At 48.6% G+C, this 17,988-nt stretch overlaps 6 protein-coding genes across 6 annotated transcripts; 4 read left to right on the forward strand and 2 right to left on the reverse strand.

Annotated features, from left to right (window-relative positions):
- Positions 1-773: 773 nt before the first annotated feature.
- On the forward strand, positions 774-1,080 carry LTR84_003659 (uncharacterized protein; the record flags this gene model as incomplete). Its single annotated transcript, XM_064847243.1, has 2 exons — positions 774-779; positions 880-1,080. The coding sequence occupies 2 exons, from the start codon at positions 774-776 to the stop codon at positions 1,078-1,080; spliced, it is 207 nt and encodes a 68-aa protein (XP_064704964.1).
- Positions 1,081-1,976: 896 nt separating this feature from the next.
- LTR84_003660 (uncharacterized protein) lies at positions 1,977-3,929 on the reverse strand (the record flags this gene model as incomplete). The annotated part of the gene is made up of 1 exon (XM_064847244.1): positions 1,977-3,929. One exon carries the CDS (start codon positions 3,927-3,929, stop codon positions 1,977-1,979), a length of 1,953 nt encoding a protein of 650 aa, XP_064704965.1.
- Positions 3,930-4,653: 724 nt separating this feature from the next.
- On the forward strand, positions 4,654-7,232 carry LTR84_003661 (uncharacterized protein; the record flags this gene model as incomplete). The annotated part of the gene is made up of 4 exons (XM_064847245.1): positions 4,654-4,906; positions 4,967-5,740; positions 5,796-5,972; positions 6,025-7,232. 4 exons carry the CDS (start codon positions 4,654-4,656, stop codon positions 7,230-7,232), a joined length of 2,412 nt encoding a protein of 803 aa, XP_064704966.1.
- Positions 7,233-8,031: 799 nt separating this feature from the next.
- On the forward strand, positions 8,032-9,187 carry LTR84_003662 (uncharacterized protein; the record flags this gene model as incomplete). The annotated part of the gene is made up of 2 exons (XM_064847246.1): positions 8,032-8,540; positions 8,602-9,187. 2 exons carry the CDS (start codon positions 8,032-8,034, stop codon positions 9,185-9,187), a joined length of 1,095 nt encoding a protein of 364 aa, XP_064704967.1.
- A 356-nt stretch (positions 9,188-9,543) lies between these two features.
- On the reverse strand, positions 9,544-13,023 carry LTR84_003663 (uncharacterized protein; the record flags this gene model as incomplete). The annotated part of the gene is made up of 11 exons (XM_064847247.1): positions 9,544-9,570; positions 9,630-9,734; positions 9,793-9,946; positions 10,004-10,189; positions 10,243-11,102; positions 11,161-11,311; positions 11,370-11,403; positions 11,476-11,702; positions 11,755-11,859; positions 11,907-12,592; positions 12,643-13,023. The coding sequence occupies 11 exons, from the start codon at positions 13,021-13,023 to the stop codon at positions 9,544-9,546; spliced, it is 2,916 nt and encodes a 971-aa protein (XP_064704968.1).
- A 659-nt stretch (positions 13,024-13,682) lies between these two features.
- Positions 13,683-17,269, forward strand: LTR84_003664 (uncharacterized protein; the record flags this gene model as incomplete). The annotated part of the gene is made up of 7 exons (XM_064847248.1): positions 13,683-13,958; positions 14,033-14,282; positions 14,334-14,711; positions 14,765-15,346; positions 15,400-15,511; positions 15,567-15,830; positions 15,883-17,269. 7 exons carry the CDS (start codon positions 13,683-13,685, stop codon positions 17,267-17,269), a joined length of 3,249 nt encoding a protein of 1,082 aa, XP_064704969.1.
- Between the last annotated feature and the right edge of the window lie 719 nt (positions 17,270-17,988).

Raw genomic sequence — 17,988 nt, forward strand, 5'->3', positions numbered from 1 at the left:
CGCGCTAAGTAGGGCTTCGCCGAGTGATACAAAACGACAATTACCCGATCAGTCCTAGCGTGATGTACCAAGCACTTCACTAGCGAATGTTTGGCTCTATCTTCCTCTCCTAGCATTCATAATACTCGTAAGAATGACCTGTGTGCCCACATGGGTCTAATAAAGAGTTGATACATCCAATAAACGACTCTTTTGAGGTACCTAGGTAAGGTTCTCGATGGCATCGATCAAAAGAATGAATCGATAGTGACCGTATACCGTCCGAACTAAGCCTGTTGCATCAAGCTCAGCACCCCACCGCTTTGTGGCCGCTTGAGCAGTGTTCTGGATACAAGGCCAACGACTCGACATAGCCCAAAATGGAACTTGTCATTTTGTGCTCACGTGCACAGTAGACCTACTGGTCCTCCACAGCAGCTGAGAACGACAGCAGCCCAGAATACCGCACAAGATAGATTGACCAGTTCGGAGAGATGTTGCTACCAAGCCTACATTCCTGGTGGACAGCCAGTACTTCTAACTATCAAAGTTTCGATTTTAATTGACCCCAAATCTGAAAGATGGAACATGCTTCAGACTTCGAGAGTATGGCAGTAACCGCATTTCACAAACAGATCAAACAGGCTGCAGACTTACGAGGCATTGGGTTTTGGGGCAATTTTAGTGTTCTGGGAGACAATTACCTAAGTCCACAGACTTCAGATGGCACAACGAGAAGCCCTGGAATTCGCGGCGTGACCGTTTCAAGACAAATACTAGTGCGCGCTGTCATAATGTATGTCTTTTGAGCCCGAGAACTCGGTAACTGAACCATTCACACCATCTTCTAATTGTATGACCACTGACACTTCGTCACATCGTTTCAGTGACACAAACGAGATCCTGCTCTCACCTGCCCAAGAAGAAGCAATCAAAAAGTCATGGAGTCTCCGCAGATGGCTCCTCGAAGACGATGAGATCAACGTGGCGCCAGGTGCGCCAGTCTCCAGCAGCTGCATCGGGTCCGGGCTTGGAGGAGGCATTGAAGAGAAGTTCAGCCGTGCTGCATACCAAGGCGAGGATAAGTCGAAGACAGCTTAGCGGGTTGTAAACATACACGGCTCGTCAAGACATGGTTGCTGCAGCCATCGGCGCCGTGGAATGTCCATTCATTCATCTGATGCGTTGTTGTGCTGGTGAACTCGGGGGCTTTTCCAAGTCCTATATGAGGGGAGTCAGTTACCAGCTTTGAATGATCCTTATCGAAGATACTTGATGTGTTCAATTCAGGAGGAGGGAGGGCCATAACACGGAATACGGGCGCTATCTTGTGTTTGGAAGGTCTGCGATCATCTTTAGCTGGGAGCTAGCTCTGCGCTTCATTGAATACTGGGTTCGAACAATTGCAACACAAGCCGTCCCTGACCAGTAGTCTCAGGCCCTCAATACATCAACACAGCTGCTGAAATATTTCATGGCGGGTTGTGGTTTGCTCTGCTCGAGGTGTTTCGGCGCAACGTCACCATGGTCTGTCACGAGGCTGTCACCCCTGGTATTGACATCACGTGACGGAAGCCGGTGCTACCACTTATCAATTATTTCCATCGCTTCTGGACAACATAACAACATGCTCCAATTAGCCCTTCATGAGTGGAAACACTGGCTGCGAAGGTAGGGAAGGATCCAACACCTTGATCTCTCGATGGGACTCACAGTAGCTCCGAGACCGAAGGAAAATGCAACATCTTATTGCCACAGTTGTCATCATGAATTGTATTCAATGCTTTTTGTTCTCATTAAAAATCGAGTGAATCGAGTTCGACCCGTTTCTGCTTCGTTGAAAGTAGCAAGTGCTCGCCCCGAGCTGATTGTTTCATTTCCTCATAGTACACTAGGTGCGCCCGAAAAACCCCCCGCCCCATCCAGTCGTCCATCCAGACCGATCCCATTGACGCCTTGCTCAAGTCGGAAGGAAGAAAAACCAAAGAAAATAGTATTCAGTCGATGCTCATGCTCATAATGCCATCATTGGTCTCAGTCATGCCTTGCAGACCAACCTTCTTGCCACCATTCATACTACTTCCGCTGTTGCTTCGATCCCCTTGACCGTTTGCCTTTGGTGCGAGTTTAGACCAGGATTTGTCATTTGCCATGTTAGGGCTTTGCGGTAGAATAGGACTGCTTTGTACACTCATTCCGGGAGAGACTGCTCGTCGCTTTATGAAGTATGGATCGAAGTCGTCGTCACGTCGTCGTTTGTTGACTCGGCGTGCGAAATCGTTAGCTGAAGGTGGTAATGTTGCAAGGGGAGTTGAAGATCTCGATCGCGATCGGTTGAAATGTCGAAGGGCTGGGTTGTCCAACGAAGATCCAGGTGTGTCAAATGGTTCGTCACTGATAGCAGATGAATTTTCTCGTTGAACCGAAGCTGGAGGTGGAGTGCGGTATCTCTCGTCGAAAGTGTTCCAGAAACCCAAACCTGCCCCATTTTTCTCAGCTTGACGACTGAAACTATCAGCCGGTAAGCTTGATTTGATATCTACAGCCATGTCTTCGATCGAGTCTTCGATTGCCTCATTCGAGAAGGGGTTATTCGAATGCAGAACTGGGGAAGTTGTCTGTGATGGAACTGCATCGCTCTCTTGCACCTGTCGAATGACTTCAGCTTCACGACGCGCCTCACTCTCAATAGGAGCCGATTCCTCAAGAAGTGCGGCTCGTATGCGAGCAAATCCTTTAGTCTTGGGGAGTAGATTGCCTCTTCGTGTGACAGCTCGTCGAATCACTCCACGAGGCCCTTCAGCATCCATGTCTGACAAAGATTGTCCTGCATGAGATTTGTTATTGTTGTTGCTGTTGGTTGTACCATTGTCTTCGCTGTCAGACAAATGAAGGCCGTCCGTACCCATGCTCAAACTTTCTCTACGCGACTGCACTTGTTGCCTGGTCAGCCCACCAAAGTAACCACTTCCTGTCGTTTCCACGCTCTTCAACACGCCGGGTGACAATGGACCTGGTGAAGGCTTGGAACTGTTCATGCTAACACTGCTTGAGCTATGTTGACTTTTTCCCTTGCGCATGCGAGCTCTTCGGAAACTCATCAAATTATGATGGAAACTCATTGGGCTCGCTTGAGCAGGAGAGGCTTGATTGTTCATCCAGTCCATACCTGGACTACTGATCAAACCCAACATCATGCCGCCATTCATGCGGGATGCTGCTGGAGTGCTGAGTACCGGGTCGTCCGTTTCACGATCCAAAGCCATGTCATTTGAAGAGTCATCGGAGTCCGAGTCAGAATCTGAACCCATCATATTAATGCTACTAACTGAGCTGGAGAGGGTGGTTCGATCATTTGTCAAAGACCACAGTGAAGCTGAGGCGTTGTTGCTCGGTGAATCAAGAACATTATTTGTCAGGCTGCGTCGATTCGGTATCAAGATGCCTCTTCCTGTAATCGGTGAAGCGTCGGGAGAGGCTTCTGCAAGAGTGGAATGGTGCAGGTTTGTACAGGCTCTTGTGTAGTCCATGCCACGAGACCTCCTAGGAAGCATGGATGTTGGAGAGCCATAGATTTGTGAAGAGTCCAACTTTGGGGACAAAGGTACCCGAGGAATCGTGGCAGCCATATCTGTCTCGCCGCTATCGAGAGATGGTAAGTGCAGAGACAAGCCACGGTGGTGAAATGAAGAGCGGAGAGGAGTGCTAGGCCCAGCAATTACCGAGTCGTCCTTTGAAACTCGTCGCAATGGCTCACGGAAGGCTGGCGAGGGAGATAACATGGGCTTGGGAGCATCGGAGAGTGATCTGGGTTTCGGAGATCCTCTCTCGGAAGTTCTGAAGGAACGAGGAGTACGCTCGCCCTCATGTTGTTCGATCTGTTGGGTTAGATTGGATCTGCTCGAGGTAGGGGTACGATCTGGCTGGAAAGCCATGAGGGAAGTCGACATGTTGAGACTCTTGAGATCGGCGTTCTGCGTGGGTTTGGTGTGCTAGACCGACAAAGAAGCACACCCTTTTGGTGGTGACATGTCGCGACCGTCGACGGACAGTACTACTAGGGACAGTGGATGTGAGAAATGAATGTCTGGAACTGCTTTGTTAAATCTAGAGTGATAGTCTGATGAGATGTAGTGCTGGGCGGCAGCAGAAACAAGCAAACTTGAGGTAAGTTGACTGCGCTCCCGTTTCACGTGTTTCTGGTTCTTTTGCCCGGGACCAGGGTTGTTCCGGCCGACCATTTGTGACGTCACTTTCACTTCGAATCGCAGTCTCAGCATCAAACGCGTCGTAGAAAGAAATGGTCTGTTGGCAACACGTCAAAGGATTGATTTTGATCACATCCCTGCATAAAGTCAAAGTCTGGACTTTTGAATACCCTGGTGGGTAAGATTTTCATGTTAATAAGGCGGGAGAAGATCGACCTTACATTGCCAGTGCTCATCGTGAGCCAACTCAATTGCCCCGCACCGGGAATATCATTGTCCAATGCCCCTCTTTCCATTGTGAGGTCCTCACACAGACAATACATACAGTGGCGTTCTCATCACAGCCACGCACTAACCATCTGCGCAAGGCCCGGCTTCGTACTTTTGGTGCCAGTTTACATGCCGAAAGCTGCACTGTCAAACTTCATTCGACGATACACACTCTCCCTTTCCTCCCAGCGCCAACATGAGTAACCGCCGGGTGAAGGCCATGGCCTTGGAGGACGATGACTACGATGACTATGACGACTATAGCGCGGAAGATGATTCAAATACTGCTGCAGAAGAAATCTCTGCAGAAGACAAACAGAAATTGCAGCAGTATACTCCCAAAGTCCGTCAAGCTCTCGGACCAAACTTCCCTGCAACCGATTCCGATATACAGGATGCCCTTTGGTATTATTTCTATGACATCAGCAAATCAGTTTCGTGGCTGAAAAGTAAGTCTACATAGTTTAAACATGAACCGGATTTTGTTGCTGATGAATGACTTGATTTAGATAAACAGCCTCCCGTCACTTCTGAGGCTACACAAAAATCAAAAGCAAGCAAGAGTAAGTCCCATTCTTCCGTCATCATGCTCCTTGTTCTTCCATTCCAATCTTGTCTGCATCATTGTGGTCATGGTGACTTGAGGAATGGCCCTTTCGAATATGCTTCTGATGAGCATGAAGAGGTAGCAGAGTCTGTTATCTGCTCCAGCCCTTTCTCGGCGGCGGAATTCTTCAAAGATTCACCTTGGTTGAAAATCCCTCAACATCGAAAGGCTGAGATCACCATGCAACCTTTGTATCCTCGAGGTGGACTTCTTGGAGGAACTTCAAAGGCCAGCAAACCCTCTAAACTGGCGGCATTGGCAGCCAAAAGAAAACAGCAGGTCAATGAACAGCCGGGATCGATTGCTACAAACACGGTTACTCGTCCGGATGATTATACAGCACATCTAAACAAATTACGCATAAGCAAATCTCCCCAAGCAGCAATTCAACTAGAGAATCAAGAAGACCAGAAACAGCCGTCAGACGTGGACATGCTCAGATACGAAGAGTCCAAGTCCTCTGAGACAGACAAAGTCCGAAATGACCACTCGTCAGTGGTAGACCGTGACATCAGAGGCCAGCCTTCGTTATTCGCAAGCATCATGACCAGCCAAACAGCCGATAAGGACTCGCGGTCTTCGTCTGAGTTTGTGTCCAATGCGTTGCTTTCTAGATCCTTTGATTTCACAGAACCGAGTCCAGATGATATTGTTACAAGGGCTCAGAATGTGAAAGGTCGGCCCTGAGGTCGGAGGTTATTAAGCGATGAACTAACATCCGTATTCTATAGCCCCTGCCCCCACGAAAACTAAACCTAAAGAGAGCACCAAAACAAGTTCTTCCATCGCCAAAGGTGTACAGAACTTGTCAATACAAGAGCCTCCTAAAGTCAAAAGCAAAAATCTTGATGTTGTCGCAGAGTTTCAGAAGGTCAAGCGGAAAAAGGCTGCGAATTTTGTGGTCATCGGTAAGTATATGTCCTCCGATCTCATGTGAGACTGTGAGTTAACTGTCCCAAGGGCATGTCGACGCAGGGAAGAGTACACTTATGGGGAGGCTGTTATTTGACCTGAAAGCTGTCGACCAGCGAACAATGCAGAAGTATCAACAAGAGGCCGACCGAATTGGCAAAGGTTCGTTCGCGTTTGCGTGGGTTCTAGACCAGGGAACCGAAGAACGAGCTCGAGGTGTGACTATTGACATTGCAACCAATAATTTCGAGACTGAGAAAACCAGCTTTACGATACTGGATGCTCCTGGCCATAGGGATTTTGTGCCCAATATGATTGCTGGAGCGAGTCAAGCAGATTTTGCAGTTTTGGTCATAGATGCATCCCCTAGCAATTTCGAGTCGGGCCTCAGAGGACAGACCAAAGAACACGCTCTTCTGGCTCGATCTATTGGAGTGCAGAGGATTATCGTAGCAGTCAACAAAATGGACTCCGCAGATTGGTCCGAAGAAAGATTCCGAGAAATCCAACAGCAACTGGCAGCATTTCTCAACACTGCTGGGTTTCAGGCAAAGAACGTCACATTTGTCCCTTGCTCAGGACTAGCGGGTGGGAACATTTTGAGCAAACCCTCAGATCCTAGAGCGTCTTGGTATACTGGACCATCTCTGGTGGAGGAATTGGACACATCGGAGCCGTCAACATATGCTCTCGATAAGTCTCTTCGAATGACAATCAGCGACGTCTTTCGAGGTGGTGTGCAAAACCCCTTGTCTGTTTCAGGTCGTCTCGAGGCTGGCAATGTTCAGATTGGAGAGCAAGTCGTCATCATGCCTAGTGGCGAGAAAGCCCAGATTCGGAGCCTGGAGGTTGATGAGGAGCCAAGAGACTGGGCCGTGGCAGGACAAAACGTGGTTCTTAATTTGACGGATGTCGATCCCATTCACCTCAAGACTGGAGACGTCCTCTGCAGCCCCAATTCTCCGATAAAGAACATCAGTGACTTCAAGGCTAAAATCCTTGCATTCGACCATCTGACACCAATGAATCTGGATGTTCATAAAGGCCGACTTCATATTCCCGGGAAGATTACTCAACTCATCGCGACGCTGGACAAGTCAACAGGCGCTGTACTCAAGAAGAAGCCTAAGATTGTCCAACCCGGAAGTGTTGTCAGGGTTGTGGTGCAGCTGGACCAGGCTGTACCTCTGGAGGCCCCTGCACGAATTGTCCTCAGAGCCAATGGGGAGACGGTTGCGGCTGGCTTAATCGAGTAAATGGTCAATTTGGAAGTTGACAAAGCTAGGATACACCCACCCACCTTACGCTTTCAAGCAGTAACGTGGAGAGGCTTCAGTTCAGTGCAGAACCTTGGACAGATTGGTGGATGGTAGATTGCAAGTTGGCCCTCTTGGCTATGGGGTTTTTTTAAAGAAAGGGGCAGTCTGTAGAGAATCACGTGTCATTATGTCAGCAGATTTGCACCAATAAGAAGAACATGATCCTCCAGAGATCTCCGCTTTGGCTTGAACCTGAAACTGAACAATCACAACCAGGAGTCTGTCAGCTTCTGGCCCCGTTGACATCAGCCTCGTTGTTCGCTTGAGTTCCGACTAACTAGTGCCCCAACTTCGTCATTCGATATAGAGTTTCAACTCCATCGATGTGCGAACCAGGATGGTGAGACGATGGTCCCATTCAAGGATTGATATCGCTTGTCCTTCATTTGCAAGTACTGGAGCATGTAGTGCTATGACTGATCACAACTGGAGCATATCCTGGTCAGTGAAGATATACGAGCACCTCGTATTCATCTGTGTAACCGACCTTAGGAACCATAAAGAGCTCGCGATTTCCCAAGATCTATAATGAGGTTTGTTGTTTCCATACAGTTGCTCTTGCTTTCATTTCTGCTTTTGGTTCTCACTCGAGTCCGTCCATTCTCTTTCTCCACGCTGCGCGGTGCGCACGTCCATTCTTTTCCCACAAAGTTCACTCTTTTACTTGATTCCCCAGCTTCGCAGTTTCTCGAAGACGATTTAAAATTCGACCCTCGAAGCTTATACTCATCTCAAAATGGTTGCTACGATCATCCTCTCTGCCCTCGCCCTCAGTGGCATGGCGCACGCGCACATCGCTGCTTTTGCCAAAGGAATGTACTGCGAGAACGGAACCGACCCTAAGAACCCAAACTTCAACAGCAATGCCCCCGTCAATCCATTGTTCAACTTGACACTGGAAGAAATGTGGTTTCAGCGTGAGCGAGGCTGCGACAGGGTTCCGCCACCGGAGGGCGTCTTCCTTGATATCCCAGCTGGTGGTTCTTTTACCGTCGAGCTTGCCAATAATCAAGCATTCTCCCACCTGTCCTACGATGGAAAGTTCACTTCGCAATGGCCTGATGGAGCTGACCATCCTGCCGACTTCAACGGCGGAGGTGTTGGCGAAGGCTGCATCCAGGAGGCTGGATATATGCATGTGCAGGATGAACAACACGCCCAGGGAACGGCGTTTGCCATCTCTTACCAAAGCGACTTGAACGAGGTCAACTTGGAAAATCTTGTTGTATTCTCTGTGCTCGAACAGTAAGTCTTCGGACAACATTGGCGTCTCATAGCCACATCTTTTTAACCAAATACATTCTAGTACACCCTGGCACCGAGAAGCTACCTACAAAGTCCCAAAGGCCTTGCCTGCCTGCCCAACAGGAGGCTGCACCTGCGCGTGGCTGTGGGTTCCGCGCGGTTGCGGTCAACCTAACATTTACATGCAAGGCTTCAAGTGCAAAGTCTCAGGCGCCACCTCTACCACTCCTCTTGCCAAAGCACAAGCACCTGCTCAATGCGACGAGGATTCCTCCAAGTGTGTTTCGGGTGCGAAGCAAATGATCGTATGGAATCAATTGACCGGTAACAACGTGGTCACGAAGGACAGGCAGACGCCTGCATATAACCTCCGCAACGGGTTCAAGCCAGGAGCGCAGGACGATATCTTTGCAGGTGCACCCGCGGCGCCTGTCTCTTCTGCCACGACATCCACTACATCATCCGCTGCCGTCGAGATCACTTCCTCCCCAAGTGCCGTCACGCGAATTCCATCAGTCACCACCAGCAGACCAGCCTTGACCTCGGATGCTTCGCAGGCAGTTCCAACTACCTTTTCGACCACCGTGAAGGATCAAAGCCCTGCAACCGTTACTGTGACGGTCACTGCCCCAGCAGCGTGCTCATAGCTGGGACGAGATTCCGACTTATTTCTGTTTTGAATCTGCCAGTTCAGGTAGTACTTAGGCTTTATTCACTTCTCCTCACTTGATTTAGTACAGGTTGCTCGCATATACTGTAGAGATACCCATCAATGTTTCCTTCTACATAGAGAGTTCTTCTCGGGTATCCCTTTTGGAGCAGCGATATCAATCACTTCTAAATCATTTCTGATAGAAGTATTGAGAGTATTCAGATGCACAGCCACCCTGCTTTAGAGCATCTTGCTACCTATTGGCTAGGTGTATACACCGGGCTCCCGTCCTCTGAGGTGTAGTTAGGGGAGCCCGAAAGCAACCCCATTCCTCTCAAAACATGTCCTATTTTAACGCTCCTCGGGACAAATCATATCCTAGAGCTGTGTTAGCGGTCAATTCCATGTGGGCACGGACAGATACATGGCCTAGTTACTTTGAGGATCTGTGTCCGCCACTGTGCTTGTGCCTTCGCCTGCTTCCCATCTCCAAAGCCTTTCCTGGCAAGCAGAATCTTTCTGAACTGCTGGTTCTGTACATTCTGGTGAAAGCTATTCAGTAAAGAGCCCTTCATAAAGCCTGGATTTAATGTAACTCACAGCTTCCACGGTGTTGTTGACGATGTAGCGAATCACAGAGACGGTTCTCGTCTGCCCAAGTCTGAGAACCCGGCCCACTGCCTGGCTCTCGATCGATGGATTCCACTGGGGTTCAAGAATATGTATGCGATTGGCAACCGAGAGGTTGTTGAGACTGAGGATACAGTGTCAATTATGTTCAGGGGAGCCTCTCAGGTGTTAGTCTACCCACCCTACTGCACCTGTGCCCAGGGTCATCAGCAATACCATACCCTGCTCGGCAGTCTGGAACTGTGCGAGGATTTGTTTTCGTTGAGCGAGCGGGACAGAACCGTCGATACGCATATATGGCAGGGATTGTTTGTCGAGAAGTGCCCCGACTATGTCGAGAGTTTTCTTCCAGAAGGAAAATACAATACTGTTGCGATTCGTGAGCAGGTATCCCTCCACATCTCAATGGGAAAAATTCACCTTTTGCTCTCATGCCTGTGTTCTTCGAGATCTTGATATAGTACCAGAATCTTTGAGGGAAGGTTTCGTAATTCTAGGCCTAACTTCGGAGCCTCGGTGGCTGGAGAAGTATCGAGCGGAAAGTTGTGGGTTGCTTTGCAGATTGGACATGCCTTACCACTACCAGTCTGAGCCCGGTATCTCGCAACACATTCGCTACAGGCCACACCGCGGCACGGAGTAATGACTCCAGAGCTACCGTCTTCAGAACTGCCAAAGGTTGAAACATCACACTTGCAGTAATAGCATGTCGTATCTCCAGCTTGCTGTAGCAGACTCCCCAACTCCTCTTGCTCGATCAGAGAGGATGCAGGTTCCGTCCGGAGATGGTCGCCGTTGTTGCAGTATATTCTCAGTCGTAGTAGACATTCAAGAACAATTTGGTGAGCTGCCTTGGCGTTATGGCCGCTGACAGCCATGTCGATTTTTTCTCGCCAGCTGCACTGGAGCTCCTTGTACCGTTCGCGTTCCTCCCGAGAGAATTGGACCTTTACTGGGCACTCCACAGACTCGGAACATGGCAGAATGCTTCGGTTCCGTCGAAGACAGATAGAGGCAAGCAATAAACGTAGATTGTCGTAATCCGGCTGCTGACTGCTTTTCGTCACTAGTGTTCGGCGCGTAATGTGTCGCTGGAACTGCGCGCGCTGGTCCAGTATTGGAACTCTCAAAAATGCAACAAGAGACCCTAGATCTTCAAGTGAATTTTGGATGGGCGTACCAGATAGACACCATCTGATATGAGATCTGAGAGCCATTACAGCCCGGAATTGATTCGTAGCAGCATTTCGAACCACATGAGCTATGGCTTCAGTATAATTCTGCATCACATGCGAGGGGATCCATACCTTCATCTAGTATTATCCTGTACCACAGAACCCTGAAAATAAAAGATTGCTTGCGTCTCAGGTCTGCGGCGAGGGTTCCGTAGGTGGTGAGAATGATATCGTGGTCAAGTAGCTTGTGGATGGCGATCATACGACTCGGTCCATGATATTTGTGTACAGCCAGAGTATAGCCTCGAGTGTGTCTTTAGCATTGGGTTAATAGCTTAATTTGCAGTTTGAACATAATTTGGCTGTCCATACCTGTTAATTTCGTCCAGCCAGCCCTCCATGAGCACTGCCAACACAAGTCAGTGTTCAGAGACAAGAAAGTCCAGCTATGTCTATTTGAAGACCGGGATTTACTCACGAGCAGATGGTACCACAACGACAGTGCACCGAGCTGCAAGCACAAGTTCCTCTAGACTGTCTGGTGGAGTTGTGAAGGAGCGGGCATACTGGAATGCCTCTTGCAGAGTATTGACGGCTGCAGAGATCATGACCAATGATTTCCCTAGGCCCATATCGTCCGCTAATATGCCGCCACGGATATCTAGTGACTCTTCACTCGTAGCTCCAGTTATAATATGCTGGAATCTATTGTGAGGTTAGTAGACTGTTTGGCTCAAGGTAACAATACTAAACTTACTTTCGTCTGTCGGGTTCATCCTCTAGAGTTTCCCAAAGAGATCTGGTTAGGGGAGATGTGAGTTGCTCTCTTTTCAATACGAAATCAAGGCCTTCCTTCTGGTGACTTAGAGAGTCAGTATCCGACTGTTAAGATGTAAGAGGTTGCGCTACTTCAAGAGAGGCGTTTCGATCCTTGAATCAACCGGCGCCATGACTAGATAGTCATGCTCCGCGAATTGGTCCAGGAGATAAGTGAAGTCTAGGTTGAGATCGAAATCAAGATCGAAACTTGTAGCATTGTAGTAGTCATCCTGGCCCGCGTCGGTCGGGGCTGAGGCCGTGATACCCTCTATGCAGCGAGGAACAGCCGGAATTGTAGCACTATCAGTTTGCGGCAGAACATGAACTGGAAGGGTCAGCGACTGGGGATTCTCATAATGAGTGCCCTCAGGCACAAGATCTGGCTCCTGCAGGAAGAGTCCCGAGCGTGAGAGCTCAAGCGCGACTTCTTCGGCGATGTGAGGGTCTCCATAGAAGTTCACACTGATGTTGATGATCGCACCCTTTTTCACTATTCCTGCTCCATCCACAATATTCTTGATTTGATGCATTTGGATCATGCCTTGTGCCTTCAACTGTGCAAGCATCGGCAATCTAGCCAGCTTTTTGAATGTATTTGTGTTTAATGCAGCAATGATCGTTCCTGCAGTGTTTCGGAGCTTGCACTCAGAGGTCTCAAAAGTCAAATTGAGTGGAGGAAAGGACGATGCTTCATCCACTGTCACCGTGAGGAGATTCGAAATCTCAGTGACGTTGACGGGAGAATCTGAGCGAAATCGTATGGGGATATCACAAATCTACAACAGTTATTTGCATCCCATTAAAATGGTCTCAACATCATTCCTACCATTCCGAAACACACAATGTTGTCTGTCTGCTGCATCTCAACCAATTCGAAATCAGGTGGTGGCTCTAAATCACCTAACGATGTGGTAGTGTCATCTGTGGACCACATGTTATCAAAAACTGCATCGTAGCCCTGCACCTGAAATGGAATGGCCTCATCGTCCAAAAGGAAAGAACAGTCCCAGTTATACATCATTTCATGGTCTATGGCGTTTGCGGCGGTTTGACTGCTTGTCAGATTGTTGTGTGGAGACTTGAGTAGTGTGCTTGCTATATTGTTGCTATCATTGCAATGTTTCTTCCAAGGGCGTGCATCGCGGGATTCATCCTGGTTGCTGGACCCGGTCCCGAATTTCACATGCGGCAATTGGGGTTGATCCATGCCAGATCCTCTGCCGTGGTACACAATGAGGATTGACAACTCCAATAGTGTACCGATAAATCATTGTGATCTCAAAATGAAAAGTATGCGTTGCTCGCGAATATGCGTGCTATGAAGTGAGTTAAGGCTGAGGAAGCGGTTTCGAGACTCTCTCGAGGCGGAGGACATCTGGCGTTGGTGCAGTTACCTGCATGAAGAAGTAGCCTTTCACGAGAGTCCATGGGATCTGGCCTTGAGTTAGCGTGCGAGAAAAGGCAACCGGTGTGACGGTCGGAGAGTTGGAAATGAATTGCCTCTTTTCATTTGACCAGAAAGTGATAGCCTGTATTCGCCAAGCCCAAAGTCATCCCCGGGCGTCCTGGGGCTGGGAATCCCTGTCCTTTTGGCTACCAGTTCCAACACAAAAATGAGGCTGTTCCTCACAAAATGGCAGCTTCTGTTGGATCTGCTTGCACGATGATCTTGCATTGCCACAGTGGTGCCACTGGAGTTTTGCATTACTCTTCTGAGCATGTGGAAATGCACCAGAGTTCTCATATCTCAACCAGTGACCAAGCTGCACAAGTTGTTTTCCCGAACGTATTGATGAACCTCCTGTCGCGTTGACGGGCTGCTATTCTGGACTGGTTCAGAACGCCTCTGACTTCTAAGGACGCCAAATGGCCCAGAATCCTATCTCTCCATCTCGAAGCTATGAGCTCGCTTTACAGAATTTCAGGTTGCAGGCTGGGCTGACGGTCCAAGAGTTGGCTGATCTGGAGATGACCACGCTTGAAGATTTGCAGAAGGCTCTCGCAACTATGCAAATAAAGCAGCAAAATACGAAAAAGCTAATGTATCTCAAGCGCTTACAGCCATTCTTAGATGCATTGGAACAGTACAGTAAAGTGATCAACATATTTGTAAACACTTCAAATTTTGTCGCCTTTGTCTGGGTATGTACGTATCACTGGTAGTTTGGCGGTACTGACCTCTCCAAAGGGCCCAATGAAGTTCCTGCTCGTGGTAGGTCACCTCCTCCAGCATGAATAAAGTTACAATTCTTACCGTCAGCCATCGTTCAAAGACTGCGAGTAACGTGTCAGACGCTTTCAATGCTCTCCTGGACGGGTATCGGACTATTGGCGAGCAGATGCCTTTGCTATTACAGTACTCCGACCTTTTCAAATCGAACCCATATATGCAGAAGGCTCTAGCTTCGATATTCGAGGACGTCCTCGAGTTCCACCTTCTGGCGGTTCAGCTATTCAAGCAGAGATGTACTATTATAGCCTTGCGTCCAACCCTCGACTTAGCTGACAGACCTCTAGCCTGGCGGCAATTGTTCCATGCTACTAAACAAAGTTTGACAAGGAAGGTTAAGGATGTGGCAGAATCGATGGAACGCCATACAGCCATCATGCAAACACAAGCCTCCCTTGCAGAATATCAGAGATTTGAAGCGTTTCGCACAAACATGAAAGCGGAAATTATGAAATTGCAACAGCATGAGCACGAACTACGCTACGGAAGAGTCCAAGAATGGCTATCCTCTCCAGTTGACAGCAGGGCAAGGCAGGATCATGCTATCGAACAAAGATTTGGTAACAGTGGTCAGTGGTTGCTGGACGACCAGCAATTTAGGAATTGGTTCGCACCAGATCACTGTACGGATCCCCTTCTCTGGTTGCACGGTATACCGGGTGCAGGTTCGTCCACTTCGATCACGATTCTGGCTGAACAGTACCTAACTATCTCCAAGGAAAGACTATCCTTGCTTCTATTATTGTTGAAGAGTCCTCTAAGGTCCCTGATGCGGTTAGTTTGTGCTTCTACTGTAAGCAGTCCGACCAACAGACGAGCCGTTTCTTGGCGGTCGCGAAAGCCCTGCTCTCCCAACTCCTATTGATGAATAGCTATGTTCTGGATTATCTGTTTGAAAAGGCTGCCAACGGAGGCGAAAATATTCTCTCTAGTACAGCGGTTGCCAAAGAATATCTTGGAAATGCACTCCGGAGCTGCCCTAAAGTCTACATCGTACTTGATGGGCTTGATGAATACTCGCGAGATGACAGAAAGGAGTTGGCGACGTGGTTTAGGGACCTGATTAATTCTCTTCCTGACGCTGACTTGGGATCTATCCGTTGTCTCTTCGTTAGTCAAGAGGACGGGTTCGCACGGAAAGATCTATCGACGTTATCCCAAATCAGGATAACACCTTCTGCAAACCGGGCCAACATCGAGAGCTACTGCAGATATTGGCACGGGGAGATTGAGAACAAACTTGGACCGCTTATTAAACCACAGCATCATGTTGCCAATATAGTGACTGCAAGAGCTCAAGGTAGGATGATCTTGAATATGTCTGGCGCCCCGATTCACTAAATCCATCATCAGGGATGTTTCTGTTTGCAAAGCTGGTGACCTGGAACCTTTACGAGCAAACGAGCCGTGCCGACTTTGAAAAAGAGATGCAACCTGACCGAGTGCCAGCAGGATTAGACGAAGCGTCAGTATCTTCGGTACACTCCTCCAACGAGCAATGTGTGAGCTAAATTTTTCAGATATGACCGGATAATTGAAAGATTAACCGGCCCGACCGTGTCGCCGTCCCGACGCAGATCACTTTTGAAACTCTTGGGCTGGCTTACCTGTGCACGGCGACCACTCAAGTGGTTCGAGATACAGTGTGCCGTGAGTGTGAATTTGGAGAAAGGGCTTTTGTCTCCAGAGCAGCAATTTCTAGAAGACTGCAAAGACCTCTGTGCTTCTCTTGTCGAGATTGACTCTACACAAGCGGTGACACTGGTTCACTCCACAACGAGAGGGTAAGGTCGGATTGATATGACCAACTCTGAGCGAGTAACTAATGCGATCTAGCTATTTGATCCGAAAAGAACACGTTCGAGAATCTGAGGTGGAAGTCGAAATTGCCACTAGATGCGTCGCATATCTTGGTATGGAAGAATTCGAGTGCAACAGGCCTGAGGAACATATACGTAGAGCTCTGTTCCTGGGGCTTTACAGTTTTGCAGACTATGCGGCATGTTTTTGGGCAATGCATCTCGAATCTGCCATCTCGAAATTCACCGACAAAGCCAGCTGTCTGTCAGGTGACATGGTAGAGAGTCTGGAATCATTTCTCAACAACCACTGGCGTAAGGGGTCTAACATAGAGACGGTATCCAAGACGCTTCGCGAGCACCTACAAGCGCTTGAGTCACACGACCGATTCAATTCCATATGTGAGGCTGTCGCATGGGCAAAAGGTCAGCTACGCTCAACGCCCAAGCGACCATCAGACACTGGTCGACTTCATCTCCTTTCTACCATGTCGCAGATCCGCTTCATTCTCGAAAATGCGAGCGAGTCACTGTCCACACTAGAAGAGCAGAGAAAATTGCTTATGCTACACTACGGTGCAAATCACTTTAAATGTGATCGAATGTACTGTCAGGCTTTCCACGAAGGCTTTCAAAGGCGTGAAGAGAGGGATCAGCACGTATCAAAACATGAACGTTCCTTCACATGTGCCTTTTTCGGATGTCCGTACGAAATCATTGGCTTCGTGGCCAAAAAGGAGCTACAGATGCATATACTCGACCAGCACGGTATCACAACGGACGACGATCAGGTGGACTTCCCTGGTACAGGACAAGATGATACGACGCGACAAACTACACGTTTTCAATGCACCATTTGTACCAAGAGCTATACTCGGGCTCATAATCTACGTTCTCATCTTCGAACCCACACAGATGAAAGACCATTTCGCTGTACCATATGTCCTGAAGCCTTTACCAGACAGGATTTTCTCACACGACATGAAAGAGGCCACAAAGAGGGAAAGAACCTCATATGTGGAGGACGCTCTCAATCAGCACCAGACACGTTCTGGGGATGTAAGCGGCGCTTTGGAGAGCTCGGACAACTAGTCTGGCATCTGATGCCATACCGAAAAGGAATTGAACAGACGTGCATTATGCAATTCCGTGCGATGGTACTCAGCAAGGCAGCGCAGCAGGCGAGCGATCCACAGGAGGTTGTTCTCAGGCAGATTGACTCACAGACCAATGCTTTGCCGAGTCATCCCTCCGCGCAGAGTAGCAACTTCTTGTTGCGTGCTGCCCTCTTAGACCGGTATCCAATGCTCCAGGATAGCGACTTAACAGACATACTGGGGCAAGAGGATGTCCAAACGAGTGGCGATGAGGAAAATGAGGGTCATGGCGACAACGACGACGACGACGAGACCTTAACCTTTTAGTGAAATCGTGCCTCTAATCTACTACGCGAATACCTTCCCAAACCTTAATCATATGCTAATCCATTAGAGAGCAAACGGGGTGGGCTGGGGTATGACACTTCCTATTTATTGTGTGTTATTCAAAAGCCTAGTGTTTTCGTAATTCAACATCTGATAAAAATGCTGTATTCAGGCCTTGTTCATTTCTTCAAGATGACGTACAGTAAGCAGATCTCGCTTGTGTCACCAAGCACATAATAAACAGGTACACAAAAGTCTGTTCCACAGACATACAAAAAGCGATAATCTACCACCAGACGCCCAGAGAAGTAAGGCTGCTATAGGTCAGACGACTACGAGGTGAATTACATTGACAAGGCATCGAACAGGCAGTTGAGGTTGGTAGATGTCTTTCTCGGCCAAAGGTGCTAACCATGAAAGCTTTCTCAAAACAGGACTAGTGTCCGATTCTTTTCAAATTTCTGCCCTCTCTCACTCGCACCGCTGTGATTCTCAAGTGATAAGTCAATTAAGAGTCTAACTAGAATCTACGAAAAGAGTGCTGCTTTATATACAGTCCGGTTAAGGCCTAGTACCGGCCTTAGCGAATATTACACCGCTAGGAATGTACATGAAAGAGAACATTCCGTTAATGCTGCCGCGCCTCTGATCTGCCCTTAACCCCTTACGGCTCAGCTAAGGGCTCTTGATGTGGACGGTCTCTTGTGTGGCTGGCAGAC

The sequence above is a fragment of the Exophiala bonariae genome (assembly GCF_035927105.1).
Source record: "Exophiala bonariae strain CCFEE 5792 chromosome Unknown scaffold_17, whole genome shotgun sequence".
Taxonomy (NCBI): Eukaryota; Fungi; Ascomycota; class Eurotiomycetes; order Chaetothyriales; family Herpotrichiellaceae; genus Exophiala; species Exophiala bonariae.